Raw genomic sequence first — 17,857 nt, forward strand, 5'->3', positions numbered from 1 at the left:
AGGCCCCCACCACACAGGGGCCCCAGAAAATAACTTACAAAGTTTATTAAAGTGTAAAGAACACTGAAGTCTCCGGTCAGTCCAAAATTCTTTTTGACCTGCAAGATGACCTTGGCCGAGCTGATGGCCTGGTGCAGGCTATGGTACTCCTTGATCTGTTCGACGCGCTCCAAGATCCAGCCCTTCTGGGCCTGGGGCTCTAATTCACACATGACGTGGAGGTCTAAAATCAGGTCATTGTATTTATCTACAAAGTCCTTGAAGATGACATCGATTTCTGCAAAGGTGACCTCTCCTGATTTCAGATCCTGGTAGAGTCTCACAAACTTCTGGAAACAAGGTGAGTATAAGAACTCAAAGGCCTCAAGAAGCTCGAGAGTCTGCTTTTCAGATTCCCCTCTGGGATCACTCAGTGACTCTGCAGCTTCTTCCCAGAAGAGCTGGAAGATGTGACTGTCCATCAGCGAGTCTATCCTTCCAGCCATTTCCTGGACCCGGGGGTCCAGCTTGTAGTGTGTCATCTGCTTGGAGGCCAAGGATGATGGCTGTCTCACATTTACAGCTTCGTCTAGTTTCTTGCGGTTCAGGTCTTCTGAGTGTCTTGCTTCAATCTCTCCAAAATCCACTTTGGAAACCGTAAGGAAACATGGAAGTTAAACTGCTAGTCATAGCAGCATCTTACTTTACTTTCCCAGTATTTCCAATCACTTCTTTAAGAAAACACAGTGCAGACCATTGCTGGGATTTTTTTCTCAGGAAGAACCCATCCCTCCTTCCCTCCATCCCGCCTTGGGCCCATTCACAAGTTTTCATGATAAAGAACAGACTGCAAGCTCCTGGTCGTGAGGACAGCGGGAAACAGCCTTCTCCCTCCCTCCCAGAACCCACTCGGTGACAGATTAGAAACTTTCTCAAAGATCATAACCAACAGGGACGAGTGGAGCAGAAAAGGGCCCCGTGAGCAACACGAGCTGGCAGTGGAAGGACGGCCACACTAGTGGCGAATGACACTTGGGGCTGAGAACCCAGACCTGGGGCCGCAGCAGATGCAAGCTCAGCCAGGCCTGGTACAGGCTCCTGGCAGGCAAGGACACTAGCTGCTGAGGTCACCCTAGACCAGGGCAGGCGGATGGCACAAGAAGTGGGCTCGACATCTGTTTGAGACGCAGTCGGTCAGAAGCACCCCCACCATGGAGGCAGAGGGGGCTGCCCTCCACCTGGCCGGCGGTAGGAAGGGCCATCTGCAGGCTCTCAGACCTGGAGGCCACTCCTAGACACACACCCATCTTGGGCGGCTAGAGAGGACAGGGCGTATTCAATGTAAGGACCGAGAGGACGATGCAGCCAACAGGGCAGGAGAGCTGGAGTAAGTGGGGACCCCCCTCACCCCCTGGGCTCCAGGAACCTGGCAGCACGCAGGGGCCTGCAAATGCGACCAGCCCCCAAGAGAAGCCCTCAAGGACCGGGTCAATTCAAGGGCAGCCACAAAGCCCCATGGACCACGGCCCAGAAGCCCTAGGTCTGTCAATCGACTTGCGGAGCCTGTCTTCACAGACACAGCCAACAGAAATCTCCAACCAGAGTAGGAAAACCTTTAACGGGGGAAATGTACCAAAAACCCCAACAGGGCTGGTGCAGCTCAGTGTCAGAGGGCTCGCCTGGCACGTGCCAAAGCCTAGGCCCCACTGGGCGGTGGCTCAGTGGCAGAGCGCTTGCCTGGCACGTGTCAGGCACTGGGCTCGATCCTCAGCACCACATATAAAAAGAAAAGCCTAGGTTCCGTCCCCAGCATGTAAAAAAGAAAATCAAGAAAGAAAGAAAGGCCAACAGACAAGAGCAACATGGATGAAACGTGAAAACTATTCAAGGACAAGAGCGCCTTCAAAGACACCGACGGTCCGAAAGGTGCGGCTGCCACCATGAGCCATGGACAGCACAGCATGGCACCGGACCTTCCGAGGAACAGCAGCGCCTTCAAACCAAGTGCACGCGGGTGCTGAAATGAAGGGCTCAGGGCCAGGGGCACGAGGAGATGAGGAGGCCCAACTGGAGCATGTCACAGGGGCCAGGCAGCCGTGCCAGGAGGCCCAGCAGCTGCCGACATGAATCCAGCGAGAGCCAAAGCACAATTAACCAGTTTTGAGACAGAGCTGCCGGTGCCCAGTCCTGGAGACGGAGGAGATCCCCGGGCAGGCACAGTGTCCTCCCCGGAGGACACATGGGAAACCCGGCTAAGAACCTCTCCCTAGAAGGAGGCCCCGCTGCAGGCAGACCGCTTCCGCCCCGGCCGCTCTCACAGGCGTCCAGCCTGACTGCAGGGGCAGTACCTTGCACGAGGTGCTTGACCTTCCCACACAGCCGCAGGAGGCTGTCCACCTGTCTCTTCTCCTTCTTCAGAAACAGGACTTCGCATTTTCTCCACTCCAGGGTCTCTTTCATGTCACAGTTCTTCCCTTGGAATGAAGAGCTTTTCCTCTCTGGAGAACAATGATAAGTCACCCAAAGAAAACCCTTCTCTGTGGCACCCCTTCTCCCCCGGGGGTGCCCTGCAGTCGCCACCAGGAGGACGAGGAGGCCTCCCCTGGGCGACACGCCCGAGGATGGCCAATGTGCACGGGGCTTGGTCCCCAGCCTCAGCTCACCTAACTGCCACAGATCCAGAAACCGCCTCTGGTGCTTCAGGATCAGCTCCAGCTGTCCGACCATTACGGACCCCGCCAGGACGTCAGCAGCCACCTTGGTGAAGACAGAGCCCGCAGCAGCCATCAACTTCTTGGCGTCCTCCGTGAGGTTGGCTAAGAGCTTCTCGTCCGTCCCTGCTCACACGAGAGCACAATGAGCACAAGGCCTCCACCATCTTGCTGCGAGGACCTGACACCCAGCCCCATGCCCACCCGCACCGGCAGCGGGCGGCATTTTCAGCCGTGCTGAGGCCTCACTCGGCTGTGCCCGTATGTGTGATGCACCCTAGTGCATCTCCTGACTGGGAGAAAGAGACCCTCCCAGTGGCCACAGTCCGCCGGAGGACCACGTGCTCAGGGTTGAAGGCCTGAGCCCACGCCACACTGAACATATCTCCTGGACTACACGGGATCCCCTCTGAAGCTGACCCGTCCCGAGAGTCCCTGCAGTAGTACAAAAATAAACCGCGACAGGACAGCCACACAGCAGCAGCCACTCCACGGGCACAGGGAGGCTCCGCTCACCAGGGAAGGAGAGTGCCAGGCTGCAGACGGCACTCTGCCTATCCTGCCAGGCTCAAACCTGGAACGTGAGCTTTCAGACCCACTATGGGCAACATTTTAGAACGCGTTAGTTTAACCACCAGACTGTCTCGCAGCAATATGAGGTATTACGGTATTAGAAAAGACCACGTTCATCTTTACCACTAAAAACAAGGACAGCAGGGGGCTGGGGTGCCGCTTGGTGTTAGGGCGCTAGTCCAGCAGCACGAGGCCCTGGTTCCGTTCCAGCCACACACACACAGACAGTCTCATTCCGAATCACAGAACGCGGAGGCAGCCGTCTTTCAAGACCACCTTCAGCGGGAGGATGGACCAACCCAGGCACATCTAGGCTCTGCTCAGTGGTAAAGGAGCAGAGCTATCAAACCAGGAGACTTCAGCGCTGTGCAGCCGAGTGTGGACGTCCAAAACACACGTGCGCCCCTCCAGCAAGCTGCCCTGGCCGCTGCGCCCAGCAGCCACTTTTGGACAACACGCTGCTCCTGCCTCTACGGGCGGGGAAGGACGCGGCTGGCCTGCCGAGACAACGCTGCCTGGGTTTTCACCGCCACACCCGCCGTGCTCTCCCGCAAGACCAGAACCTAGCGACTGGCACACAGACTGAACGGTCCTTTTCAGGGCAACACATACACTCAGGAAGGCGAGGGCTAAAGAGGCACTTGCTGTTTTCTTAGTCATTAATACTGACCTCGGAATGTGACAGGTGGGCCTCACAGCGAGGCAAGCTGGGCTTGGGTTTTAGCTAGAAACCCTCGTCACCTTTGAGACAGTAAGTGTGCCACACCCTGAGTGAGCAACCTGCCCTGGGCACTTCCCTTCCCTCATCTGGAAACCCAGGGCCTTGGGGACTTCCAGAGGGGCTGCTTCAAGGACAGTGCATCCCCTCAGGAGCACATGTCCGGCAGGCACTTAGCCGAGGGTGGTTCTGTTGGCACTCAGCCGAGGGTGATTCTGCTGTTCAATATTTGCCCAGCACCTGCCTGGCACCTCCATCCACCCTGCCTTGACCAAACCTCTGCCCATGCAGGCTGAGAATCAGGTCAAGGACCTTGCCCTGTCTGCTCCCGAGGAAGGACAGCAGCCCAACCAGCCCCACACGCACCGTACAACTTGAAGAGCTGCTTCACATCTGGCCCCGTGAGCAGGTGTTCAAGAATCTCATCCAGGCCTTCCACGGCCTCTCCGTTGTTCCTGGGCCAGGACTTGGTGACCACAGCAGACACAAGGCTGCCAAATTTCTGCAGATCATGACAAGAGACTCCCTCCAGGATACTGGTCTGAGACTAAAAGAAGATGAATTAAAAAGAAAGCGCTTTAGACGATTTTACCAATATGTTTTTTAATGACACAAGTGAGAGCCAAATAGCATTTCAGAAACCTAGTGAAGCTAGTTTTTTGTGTCTCAAAAAAAAAAAAAGAGAGAGAGAAGCTGGGACTATGCTCCTGGAAAGGGAGAAATTAGCATGTTGGAGGCCCTGGTTTCTCCCCAGTACTATAGAAAAGGAAAAGAAAACGTAAAATACTTAATATTTCCTAGCACGTGTCCATTCCCCTGTGGCCTGGCTCCTTACGTGAGGTGCCAGAGGTTTGAAGGTGCACGCGGCACAAAGACTCCACACCCCAAGTCACACACCATCCCCACTCACTGCCAGTTCTGCATTTCTCTTAGTCTTGCCTGTCATAAAAAAACACCAAAACACGAGATGAGGAAGACTTGACTACATCCTGTACTTTGTGTCCTGAGCTGTGCACAACTCTCAGAGGCTGCCCTCAACACCAGACACGCCACCTCTCCTGATGCTTCACCAAGAAACAAAACGCTTTTTCTTCTTTGGGGTCACAATCTTGCAAAAAAAATCTTTTTTTTTGGTAATCAGTAAAAAACACAGTGTAAACTAAAAATAGATACTTTTTGACATTTAAAGGAACAAAAGAAAACATTAACTAGCAACGCATAAAAAGTTACAGACATGATGAAGTGAGACTTATCCCAGGGATAGGAGGAAGTTTTCACATGAAAAATCAGTTAGTAAGCCGGGTGTGGAGGCACACGCCTATAATCCCACCAACTCCCAAGGCTGAGGCAGCGGGACCCCAACTGGAGGCCAGACTCAGCTTAGTCTGAGCCTTAGTGAGGCTCTGCCTTAAAATGAAAAATAAAAAGGGGTGGGGATGTGGCTCAGTGACAAAACACGGTCTAACCCCCAGCACGCGCGCATACACACACATACACGCACTTTTTTTTTTTTTTTTTTTTTGTGGTGCTGGGGATCGAACCCAGGGCCTTGTGCTTACGAGGCGAGCACCCTACCGACTGAGCTATCTCCCCAGCTCCGCACACAATGTTAATACATCACATTAACAGAAGAAAGCGACACCACCATTTCAGTAGATACAGAACGAATATCAGACACAACTCCAAGAACAAGGCCAGGACGCCCAATTTTACCCCCTCATGGCCCCAGAGTTGCTACCCAGGGCGATTAGGCAGGAAAGAACAAAAGCACTGAAATTGGAAAGGAGTCCCATCCTCGGGGCAGACAGCACAGTCCTGTGCATCAAGACCTCAGGAAGCCGCACTCTCCCACGCACACCCCGCAAGAGCCGCCACACCAGCCTGCAGGACACAGCCGGGTGCAGCTCCATTTCCACATGCTAGTGGTGAATAATCCAAAAACAAAACTCAGAAAGTCATTTCAGTTACAATAGGAAGCAATAAAGTACTTAGGAATAAATCTCACAGAAGAAATGCAAAATTCACCATCTAAAAACTGCCAACCGTTGTTGAAAGACATGAAAGACCAAAGTAAGTGGGAAGACGCTCCAGGTTCGGCGACGTGAGATGTAACATGGTGAAGAGGTCCACACTCCCCAAACCGACCTACAGATTCAAAGCCACCCCTGTCGAAATCCCAGCCGCTTTCCTTACAGAAATTGACAATCGGATCCTAAAATTCATATGGAATCCCAAGGGCTCCAAGAACAACAGACCAGACAATGCCCAAAGAGAAGAACCGGTCAGGAAAACTCCTGCTCTTCCATGTCCAATCTACGGGAAAGCAGTGGCGGTGGAGGCATGGATGGACACAAGGTGAAGCTCACGGCCGCCTCCTCAGACCTTCCACTAGGGTGCCGAGATCACCCCAGGGGCGAGGCACAGGGCCTTCCTCAGGGGATCTGGGACAGCTGGATTCCCACAAGCAAGAGGACGTAACTGGCCCTAACCTCACACCACGTAGAAAAAGGAACCACTGCTGAGAGCTGCAGAGCCTTCGAGGGGGTCGCTCCGTGACAGGGCTCATGCTCAGGCTGTGGCCCTAGGTTTATTTAACACCCAGCACTAAAACAAAACACAGCAAAAACCTCTTAGGGGAAGACATAGGTAAGGCTTCATGACCTAGGATATAGCACGAGATGCTTGGATGTCAGAGGACCAGCAAAAAAAAAAAAAAAGACACATCGAATTTCATCAAAATTAAAAACCTTCCCAGGCGTGGCGGTGCACACCCGCCATCCCAGCTACGCAGGAAGCTGAGGCAGGAAGACTGCAAGTTGGTCAGCCTGGGCACCCTGGCGACACTGTGTCTCATAATGAAAAATGAAAGGGCTGGGGATGCAGCTCAGGGGCAGAGCACCCCTGGTTTCAATCCCTACTACCACACAAAGAGAGAGAAGAACTTAAACACCTCTGTGCTTCTAAAGAAACAGCCAGGGGAGTGGGAGGAAGTACTGGCAGATCCCATACCAACCGGAGATCTGCACCCGACTATCCCAAGAACCCTCACAAGCCACTATAAGAGAGCGACGCAGCCCGACTACCAAAACAGGCTGAAGATCGGAGCAGACAGTTCTCCGCAGACACAGAAAATGGGAACAGCATATGAAACAGAAACAACACATGGAAAGGGCCCGACGTCACCCCACCCGAGACACTGCTGCACACGCTGAGGGCACCGGCTGCAGGTGTGGAGCAGTCAGGGCCCTCCCAGGCCGGCAGCCAGCAGGGACATGGTCCAGCCACCCTGGGAAAAGGCTGGATAGTCCTTCAAATCACGCTGTACTGAGTGATCCAGCCATCCCACCCACCGGCGTAGAGGGCGTGGCCCACCCGGCCTCGGGGACCTGTGCGTGGAGGTTCAGAGCGCTGGTTTACAGCCCCAGACAGAAGAGCCCGACGTCCACCAGGGCAAAGGGGACATGGAGGAACACCGTGTCCATGTGACAGGGAACACGTGGCCACGTAAAGGGACAAAGAACCGACAAGACTCCCGCAGGGACAGCCATGACCACACGCCCACAGAAGCCAGCACTCGAGGCCGCAGCCTGTGAGGTGTGGCTCCTGCACCGCTGGAGCAGCCTGGGAGGCAGAGGGCGAGCAAGGGCTGTGGGCAGGCACGTGGGCTGGCGTGGTGAGGGCGGGCGTGACAGCCGAGGGCCACACTTCCTTTCTGAGCCGAGGAGAATGTGGCCACGTGGACGGTATGGCGCCCACACCTGCGGACACCAGGTCAGCCACGAGCGGCCTCCGTGGGTAAGGCAGGGCATGCGGATTCCATCCACTGAAGCACTGAGCAAAGAGCACCCCAAGGGGCTGGGCTGGGGCCCGGGCAGGAGCGCTGCCCGGCAGGGTGAGGCTCTGGCCAGTCTCAGCAGAACATAAAAATACGTGCATACGATAAGGGTGCTGTGTCCATCTACGACGAAAAGCATATTTAAAAAGAAGCAAAAAAAAGCCTTAGAAAGTATCAGTACGTAAAAAGACAAGCCCAGAAAAAGGGCCTCTACTTCTCGGGACTCAGCCAGCCAGCAATGAAGCTGAGGTCTGTGCGGCCATGATGTGTCCAGGAAGAGAGAGCAGGGTGCTGGGGCCAGCGGGGAGCCTCAGTGGTACTGTGCAGGGATGACCCTGCAGGCACTGGGACAGAGCCCTTCCCAGTTGGTGGAGAAAAGCCAAGGGAACCAAGAGACTGTCCAGCTTTCTCTGCAGTGTTGGAACAGAGCCCAGGGCCCCGCACGTGAGGCAAGCGCTCCACCCCAACAAGCAGGGAGCCCCTCCCTTCATAAGCTTCCCTCCACCTTCGGAGTCCTTTCCTGCATATCTGCACATCTGGCAAGTGTTAACAGGGCACGAGCAGACCAGCAGCAGCAGGACAGGCCGGGGAGGCACAGCCCGCCAGATCGTGAACACCAAGGCTTGTTCATGAGCACGGCTGCAGTTTTGCACAGGGAGCCAAGCTGCATCTCAAGGAGTGGATGCACTGGACAGCAGCACAGGACCCGAGCTGGCGAGCGGGCACCCACGACCCAATCCTGGTCATCATGGGCCCTGGAACCAGCAGGCACTCGGGGCCTGGGGCTGACCATGTCTGCAAACAGCTGAGGACCAAGCGCGTTTCTCAAGCAGAGACAATTTACCTGGCAGGCGGAGCTCACGGCTTCTATGACACACTTCTCAAAGGTCCTGGCCACACTGTCCTCGAGGCCAGCTGCATCCCAGAGAGTGCTGCAGAAGACAGAGATCTGGGAGAGAGGCCGCTCCTGCAAACGTGGGGGGTGGGGTGAGAACCTGGTTGTTCTGACTCCCTCCTCCCTGCCCCACCCTGGCATGTCCTCCCTCCCATCACCAGAGCAGCAAAGATAAAACCGAGTTAGTCTCTTTTCCTGCTCTGCAAAAAGAGCAGCCAGAACAGCAGCTCGCAGAAACATGTGATTGTGAGGAATGAGCCGTTCGCCCTCGCTGTTGTGTTCCTGGAAAGGTTCACTGACCAGGTCCCCAAGAAACACTTGGGTCACGGACCTTCGTTCAGAACGAGGGGCATTTCTTGTGTTTTCTCTACATCATGATGTTTTACTAAGGCTACTGCTGCCAGTAGGAGCACGGGGGAGCGGAGGGCCTGAAGACAGGACGCCAGGGCCCGGACAGCACAAGCCCGCTGCCAGCTCTTCTCAGAGGCAGCACACTAGAACTCTAGAAGGCTTCCGGGGTCAAACTGCAAAGGCCAGGCCAGAATGGAAACGCGAAGCCGGGGTGGATCCCAGGCCTGCACACGCTGTGCTCTGCTGCCAGCCCCGCATGCTGCCAGCGGGCTGGCTCCTCGCCACCCTGAGGGTGTCCCCGAGGAGGCCTGGTACCTGCTTGAGCCTCCCTTCCATGTCCCCCAGCAGAGACTCCTTCCAGCCGTGTCCTGCAGGGAAGTTTATTCCCACCAGCCGCCGCCAGACCTGCAAAACCCACGTGTTAAGTGACAGTCACGGGGACAAATAAACACCACAGGGATATCCTACAGAAAAGACAGCGACAGTCAGGCATGGGGACACCTGTGGTCCCAGTGGCTCAGGAGGACAAGGGAGGAGGATCGTGAGTTCAAAGCCAGCCTCAGCAATTCAGCGAGGCTCTAAGCAACTCAGAGAGATCCTGTCTCTAAAGAAAAAAGAAAAAAGGGCTGGGGATGTGGCTCGGGGGTTGAGTGCTCCTGGGTTCAATCCAAAACCAAAAAAGAAGCACTTTGCTAAAGCACTGGAAGGCAGTATCCCAACATGTCCCGGGCCCGGCAAGCAGCGTGGAGAGGACAGGAGCCTGGAGCAGCTGCCCCCACCCACGTGCCACCGCCTGCCTGCCTGACGTCTGGATCTGGTCCACCTCGGGACACACAATGCATTGACTGATCACGCCTCTTTCTAGACATCTTCCCTGATGTTGATGATTTTGACAGTCTCTTGACCCAGTGGCTCCATTTTCCCATGATTATGATAGCTTTGGTCAGGATACTACAAAGGCAAGCTATGTAAAAATGGACTTGGCATGGGTCAGGAGGTCAGGCGTGCCCAAACGTCTGCCTGCCACAGCTGCCAAGCCAAACACCTCGAGCCTCACCAGGTGGCCCAGAAGACCTGCTGATGCCACTGGACCGGCAGAGAGGCCGGCTCTGGGTTAAGGCTTGTCTGCCGGATTTCTCCACTGTGAAGCTGCCTTTCCTCCTCCAAAAAGGATATCCAGTGCTCTCCTGGCGCCTCCACTGATCTCAGGGGATCCTGGGTGATCCCCGCCTGCGTCAGCTACTGCCCCTTATATTGCAATTATCTCTTCTACATAACTTAGCTCCCATCTTCAACAGAAGACTAGAAAAGTTTTTTTCTTTTTTATTCTGTATGCATATCAGCGAATTTTAATCCATTCCTCACATTTTGCCTTTTAACGATCAAATCGTACCAGATTTGGCTAACGTGAGCATCTGCAACAGTCTTCTTAAAATGCAGGAATAACTCCAGACTCACAGAAACACTGCCAAGCTACCCCAGATCATTGCTGTGCGCTCTGGACCCCGTGTCTACCACCGTGAACATGACCACCCCTCAGCCGTCAAGAGCGAGAGGCAGCAACGGCAGAGCACCACAGGCAGCCATGGGCTTCCACACTGCCCTCTGGGGACTCAGGCTGCGGGTCCCGGCTGTCCCCCTGTGCTGGGCCGCTCTGCAGTGTGCTGCTCCCCACCTCCCGCGTGGATCCGTGCTGTCGAGTGGATTCACGGGGCTGCCGGCTAACAGCTCTACCCTGCTGTCACGCGGGCCTCTGTCTCCTGTGCCACACGGCTGGCTGGCGGCCTCAGACCGAAGCAGAGCCTAAAGGTCCTTCCCGGCCTCAGTGAGGACACACTCCATCACACTGTCCCACAGGGCCACCAAGTGCCCGCTGGGCCAGGGCCTCCAGGCCCTGCTGGTCCAGTGGTTGACGGATCCCCAGCCTGGTGTCTGCAGCCTCAAGCAAAGCCCACCTGGATCTCCTCGGGGTACGTGAACTGGACGGTTGTGCGCTTCAGGAACATGCTCTTGGCGAACACTCTGCGCAGCCAGGACCTCGTGGTGGCCAGGACACCCTGGAGGATGCCTGTCAGCGAGCCCTTCCCGGCTGCGGATCCTGGGTCCTGCGCTGTGTCCTGCGGGCACAGGAGGGAAGGTCACCAGCTCTGCTCTGCTGCTCCCGGCACCCTAGCCGCCTCCAGGCCCCGTCCTTGTTGGAAGCCCACAGGACACAAGCACTGTGGTTTCCCAGAACCCTGGGCTCGCTGAGAGGGCGATGTGGGAGAGGAGGGGAGAGGCCAGCCTGCGGCAGGTCCCGGCCCCCAGCAAGAGCCCGCAGCTGCTGGGCACACACAAGAGCCCCGTGCCGTCTCCAGATGGGTGAGAAGAGCGCAGCCAGGAACAGAGCTTCCGGGAAGCCCAGCGGGCCGTGCCAACGCCTGGCCCTCAGGGATGCGAAGCCTGCCCTGTCCTCTTCCCGGGGGCTCTACATGGGGACAGTCTCTCTCCTCCCCGCCTCCACCGCCACAGGGCAGAACCAGCCCTTCCAGGGGCTCAAGGCCTCTGGTGACCCGACCCTCCCGTGGCCCTCTCTGTACTCCAGAGGCACCTGCCAGGGAGCACACGCAACTCCAGCATCAGCCCCACCTTAGCGAGGCCTCCTGAGGCCTGAGGGTGCACGCGTGTGCTCCTACAGAGCCACAGAGCCTGGGTCTGCCGCCTCCTGCCTCCCTCCAGGCTCACAGAACCACCCGGGGCCTTCACCTGGCAAAGCACCAGGCTGCTGAGCAGACGCCACTCCTGCCATAAGGAACCAACCAGAGAGGCAGAGACGACCCACTAAGACGGCCGGGAGGAGCGTGGTCCTCGCCACAGTAAGTGCCAAGGTGGAGAAACACAGGAGCCGGGAGGCGAACGAACAAGCGGGAGAGAGGACGCAGCTCCAGGAGGGGTGACCAGGACACAGGGCACAGAGAGCAGGGCAGCTCCGCAGTGAGTCGTATGCATGTCCCCTGTGCTCAGCCCCAGGCAATGCACCAACTCCAATAGTGGCCCCAGCCAGACAATGACCCATCCTGGAGTCACCCAGGGCTGGGCAGAGGTGGTCAACAAACAAGCAGCAGCGCCCTGAACCGCGCTCCAGGGCTCACTGCAGCCGCCCGCCACCCGGCCGCCCAACGGGAGGTTCCCAACACCCCCAGCGTGTTTTGGTTAATTTTAGCACCACAAAGCGTTTGTTTTTGCAGCACAGGTAGATTATCCGTGACCACAGATCTGGGACCTGAGCAACAATGAGGACACTTCATTCTGCAGAAAAGTAAATCCTACACAACTGACAAGCTTCTGTAGCAGCATTGAGAGCGGACACCAACCTGCAACGGATTCAACAGTGCCACACGGGAGAAAGCAGACGCCTTATTGATAACATTCATTCTTAGTGCCTGCTAAGTGCCATCGAAGAGGGGGCTCAGGAGGCTGAGCCAGGAGGACAGCGAGGTCAAAGCCAGCCTCAGCAACTGAGCAAGGCTCTAAGCAACTCAGCAAGACCCTGCCTCTGAATAACATACAAAAAAGGCCAAGCAAAGCTGAAGAAATAGCTCGTGTTGGAGAGTGCTCGCCTAGCATGTGCAAGGGCCGCGGTCCAAATCCCCGTGCCTCGGAGGAAAAAAAAGAAAAAAGGCCAGGGGAGTGGCTCCGTGTTGAAGCACCCCTGGGTTCAACCTTCGTACCAAAAAATAAATTTGATTCTGAAAGAGTGCGTCTATGGTATTTTGAAGGAAGACTGAACAGAATAAATAAGGTGAAAACAGACTGGGCCACCTGCATCCCTGACGTCAGAGCTCTGACATGCACGAAGGTCCAAACCAGAGTTGCCCAGGGATTCGAGTCAGCCGGACGCTCAGGACCCGCGGTGGAGAAGCTGCACAGCAGCGCAGCACCCCCGACGCGGCCCCAAGACAGGTGGGAGCTCAGAGTGTGGAGGCCAGGTAAGCGGGTCTCCAGAGGCAGGAATCAGGGTGCGGCTCCCGCTGGGCATGGGGCCTGAGCCGGGAGCAGGACCTGGGCTCTGGGGCCATGCGGCAGTGCCTCCTGCAGGGAAGCACTCTGGCAGGAAATCAAGGTACACACGTGTTTGGGGGGCAGGGGGACAGGCCCTAGTCTTCTGCAAACAACAGAATCAATGAAAAAGAAGGGGTCACAGTGGCAGGGCCGGGGCGAGCTGTGGAGCCTGCTTGCTGCAGAACCCAGCATCCAGGAGGTGCCACATAGATGCCTGGCAGCTGCCTGGACCACTCTCTCCCCAGACTGCATAATCCCTTCCAGTGGAATTCCAATCCCAATTCCGTGTGGAACGCCGGACCTCTCCTGGGCATGACACTGGGTGTGTTCACCCCACTCACCACCAGAGGTCTCAGTCCAATGACTCCGCAAACGATCTCGGCAGATAAGGCGGGCATCTCGTAAAAATTGGGGCGAGTGGTGAGCTTGCAGACAGCTTCATGGAGTTTCAGGCACACAGTCGAATAGGACTCCAACGAGGTCACCTCAGGAATCCTACCCACCAGGAGTCCAGAGAGATCATTGAAGTCATCAGCAAACGAGAGAACAACACCCATCATCAATTACCAGTCCCCTCCCTTTAAGAGACCTATGAGCAGGCCCAGCTCCCCAGGAGGCTGAGGCAGTAGGATGGCCAAGTTCAAGGCCAGCGTGGACAACTAGAATGAGAAGTTATATTCCATCCACGTACGATGTGTCAAAGTGCTTCCTACTGCCACACACGCCCTAACTAGAACAGATAAAAATAAATAAAGACAAGAAAATGAGTGAAAACAGAGGCAAAAAGGTCAGAACGAAGTGGAATCTCAGCACCGAGGGCGGTTATTTCCCTTTTTTGTTTTCCTGGTACTGGAGACTGAACGCAGGCGAGGACGTGCCAGGCAAGTGCCCAACCCGAGCTGCATCTGCAGTCCCCTTGATTTACTTCAAGGAAAAAGAAACAATGCTGGCTGGATGGATGGGCAGTTGCAGAGGACACTGGGCACTTGCTGGTGTTCCACCCTCCCAGCTGGACAGCAGGTGGCCCACACCACCTGGGAGCCCGCGCGGGGGGCCGCACCAGCCGTCCACTTACCCGTCCTGGTAGATCTCCAGGAGGTGCCTCAGCATTTTGAAAACATTCTCGACATCCTGGGGCGGAGAAGACAGAGGGGCGCCTGGGCGGTCGACCAGGAAGCAGCGGTCTTCCCTGCCCCAGGCCTTCGTGGGCTCGAGGCCCATCGCCACCGGCCAGATGCAGGTTGAAACTCAGACTCTTTCTTTCTTTTGCCTTTGTCTTTTCTTTTTTGGAAACGGGGATTGAGACCAGGCTTTGCATAGATGAGGCAAATTCTTTGCCACTGAGCTACATCCCAGCCCTTACACCATTTTCTATCCCCGAAAACGGAAAGACAGAAACCATGAACCGTGTGACATCCCAGTGCCTTCCAATGGCCTAAGTAACCAAGGCTACTGTGCGCCTGCACTCTGTTTACTAAGCCAGAATGACTCCCGGGCACCAAGCTGCGGCCCTAGGAAGTAACACCTTCTTACTGCCGCCATGCCCTCATTCCTCAGCCCTTCCCCAGCCCGCCCTCCAGGACAGAAGACCGGCAAACACTCTGGGGTCAGCCTGCAACCTGCTCTTGCTAAGCAAGGACCCGACACCTGCTCCCGATGACAAACCTCCACATTTTGGTAAGAGATCTCCTGAAGCCCTTGCAGCCTGTAGAGAGTCCCTAGAAAACAGTCCAGGACCCGGGCAGGCGCGAGGCTCAAGTATTCGGTGGCGTTTTCCATATAGGGAACCAGGCTTCCCAGAGGCAGCAAACTGAACCAGGACCGGAAGAGGTACTCATCCACGTGCAGCAACTGCTTCCTGCTCTCCATGAAGTGAAGAAGTTGGCTCCTGAGTGAGGAAACCGGGACCGACACCAGGGCGGCAGTGAGAGTATGCAACAGACTTGAGACAGGAAGAGCAATGCTGGGAAGGTCCAGAAAGCTCAGATTTTAAAGATGACGTGAATGCCTGGCGGCAGCAGACCACAGTAAACCAAATGAAAACGGAAGGACGGCCAGGTGCGGAGGCACACCTGTAACGCCAGCAACTCGGTCGGCTGCGGCAGGAAGACCGCAGGTTCAAGAGCAGCCTCAGCAACGTGGCGAGGCCTGTCTCAAAATACAAAGTAGAAAAAGGGCTGGGCTGTGACTCAGTGATTAAGCGCTCCTGGTTTCAAACCCTGGCACCAAAAAAATAAAAATAAAAAAATGATTTCCACTCGGCTTTCATTTCAAAAGGTTCCAAAAATCGAGAAGGGATAAGAACAACCGAGCTCACTGTCTTCACCCCTAAAAACCACAGGCCGGTCCCAGTGGATGGGGAGGGCAAGGGCACAGGGCACTCAACAGTCAGGGCAGCTTTCTGTGGGTAGAAACGAGTGTGGTGCTGTTTTCATGTTTAATTCAGATTTGAGTTTTGTACTTACATTTGCTTTTCTAAAAAGTTTTTGTGGTGTTGGGGATGCAACCCGGGCCTGGCCCACGCTGGGCAGGCCTCTGCCACCAGGGCAGCCCAGCCCCCACAGTCTCTCCGGTGTCGGTTGTGGCTTCCATGGTGAGGTCTCCAGAGGACCTTTCCTCACCCCAACATGATGTTATCCGGAAGCATGCCCTTAGGTGCCCAGGCGCGCGAGGGCTCTCCAGAGCCGCCTACTCGGCTGCAGCTGGGCACCGGCACCCTCTGTGCTGAGGTCCAGCGCAGAGTGCAGCCCTGGGCTTGGTTCACATGCCCACTGGCACATCTGAGAAGGGCGTGTGTCCTGCTGCGCTGGGCGCTGAGGCCTCGGGCACCACCCAGGTCTGGCTGGCCCGCAGCTCTCTCCCCAGCATCTGTACCTCCTTCCTCCTCCGGCCATTTGTCCCCCACCCTGCCGCTGGAGAGGAGGCACCGAGCTCCACAGTGACGGGCTGCCCACTCCTCCTCTCGGGCTCTCAGTGGGCTTGGACTGGATCGTACGCCCGGGGTTCAGTCCTCCTTGGTACCTTTGTGCTCTCTTCCTGTGGTTCCTGCTCTGACTTTTCTCTTCTCTGTGGTGCTGGGGATGGAACCCAGGGCCTCGGCCGAGCTAGGTAAGTGCTCCGTCACTCAGCCCCAGCCCTGGCTTTTTAAGTTGGTGGAAAGCACATTGCCTAGTGTTCCACTGTACCACTTAGCTAGCCTGCACTTTTGCATCTGTGAGTCCCCTTTCTCCTGGACATGCTCAGAACAGCCCTCGGGGGCAGGGGTTCAAGCCCCCACTTCTTCCACCCGGGGGCGCAATATCTGGAGACATGTGGCTTTAAGACCTGGGGAGGGGCAAGACCAGTAGCACCTTCCAGGTGGGGGCGAGGGAGACTGCTCAAGATCCAACAGTGCACAGGATGGCCCCCACCACACAGAATGGCCCGGTCCCCAAATACAACAGAGTTGGAGCCGGGAGAGCATGTCTAGAATTACACTGGACAACATTTTTTAAAAGCTAATTATTATTATGAATTTTTACGGTAGTGGGGAGCGAATCCAGGGTCGCTCAACGACTGAGCCACACCCACAGCCCTTTTTTTAAAATTTTAGTTTGAGACAGGTTCTCATTTAGTTGCTCAGGCTGGCCTCGAACTTGTGATCCTCCTGACTCGGCCTCCGGAGTCTCTGGGATTTCAGATATGTGCTGCCACGCCTGGCTTAAAGGTTACTTTTTTTAATGGCGATACACATGACATAAAATGTACCATTTCAACCATTCTCCAGAATAGTCCACGTGTCAATGACTTCATATTGTCACGCAACCGAACTCCAGGACTTTTCCCATCTTGTAAAACTGAAACTGTCCTCATGGAAGACTAACTCCCACCCCAGCCCCTGGGGGCCATGCTACCGTCGGAGTGTGGGGACACTCGGGACCTGTGGGCAGAATTGCATGGGAATGGTCCTTGTGGGGTCCGCTTTGGTTGGTCAGCACGTGCCCGGCTGGGGTGCACGCCGTGGCCTGTGATCGAGCCTGACCCCCGTGAGGGCTGAGCGCACTGTCCGAGCGCCCCCTCCCTCCTCCGGTCACCCTGTGGCAGTACCCCGGATTCAGCGGGTCTCCTCTCCAACTGCCTTGGAGACCGTCCTTTGGTGCCCAGCAGCTGTGACCGTGTGGATGTGAGGACCGCGCCGTCCTCCTGGACTCTGAGGTGCTGCTCTCTGTGCTGGGAACTCAGCACCACCCTCCATCTCTCCTTGGGCCTCTGTCTCCCCTCCGCTCACCCAGACCTCGGAAGCTCTGCTCTTTCCCCCTCTGCTCCTCTGCGTGAGCACGACATTCCTACGGCCCCGTCCCCCAGAGCTGCGCCCCTTTCCCCGGCTGCCTCAAGGTTGCTGCTAAACCCGATAGGAGAGTCTTCCTCTCCACGCCGGGTTGTCCGCGGCTTTCGCTCGGCCGCCTTGCACCCAGGTGAGGCAGTGGCCAGCAGTGAGTGGAGGAAGGCAGGTCACGGATGCTCCTCAGATTACTTCAGGGTCTTCCTTCAACTACTTTCAACGTGGAGGAGGACACCTGGCGGGCCCAGGGCAGAGGCGGGCCCCAGCTCCCCCGGTGAGCATCAAATGGCAACAGGACTGTCCACTTTCTTGTCTACTTTCAAAGTAGACAAGAGGGTGGAAGTTAATTTGCAGAAAATAAACAGAAGCAGAGGGAGCTGATTGGAAAAGTGGGTCAAGAGGAAAGGATTAATGGGACTCACTCTTGACGGGG

General features: G+C 56.1%; 1 protein-coding gene across 1 annotated transcript in view; it reads right to left on the reverse strand.

Moving 5' to 3' along the window:
- RNF213 (ring finger protein 213) overlaps positions 1-17,857 on the reverse strand; it is a 111,015-nt gene that overhangs the window by 53,832 nt on the left and 39,326 nt on the right. Inside the window, exons 12-21 of the mRNA XM_079135369.1 lie at positions 14,769-14,991; positions 14,179-14,234; positions 13,445-13,598; positions 11,018-11,179; positions 9,378-9,467; positions 8,661-8,783; positions 4,348-4,528; positions 2,643-2,816; positions 2,328-2,477; positions 39-625 (exon numbers count right to left, since the gene is read on the reverse strand). Of these exons, the coding sequence (XP_078991495.1) occupies positions 39-625; positions 2,328-2,477; positions 2,643-2,816; positions 4,348-4,528; positions 8,661-8,783; positions 9,378-9,467; positions 11,018-11,179; positions 13,445-13,598; positions 14,179-14,234; positions 14,769-14,991 (1,900 nt within the window). The remainder of the gene's footprint in view (positions 1-38; positions 626-2,327; positions 2,478-2,642; positions 2,817-4,347; positions 4,529-8,660; positions 8,784-9,377; positions 9,468-11,017; positions 11,180-13,444; positions 13,599-14,178; positions 14,235-14,768; positions 14,992-17,857) is intronic.

This window comes from Sciurus vulgaris (genome assembly GCF_902686455.1).
Source record: "Sciurus vulgaris genome assembly, chromosome: 3".
NCBI lineage: Eukaryota > Metazoa > Chordata > Mammalia > Rodentia > Sciuridae > Sciurus > Sciurus vulgaris.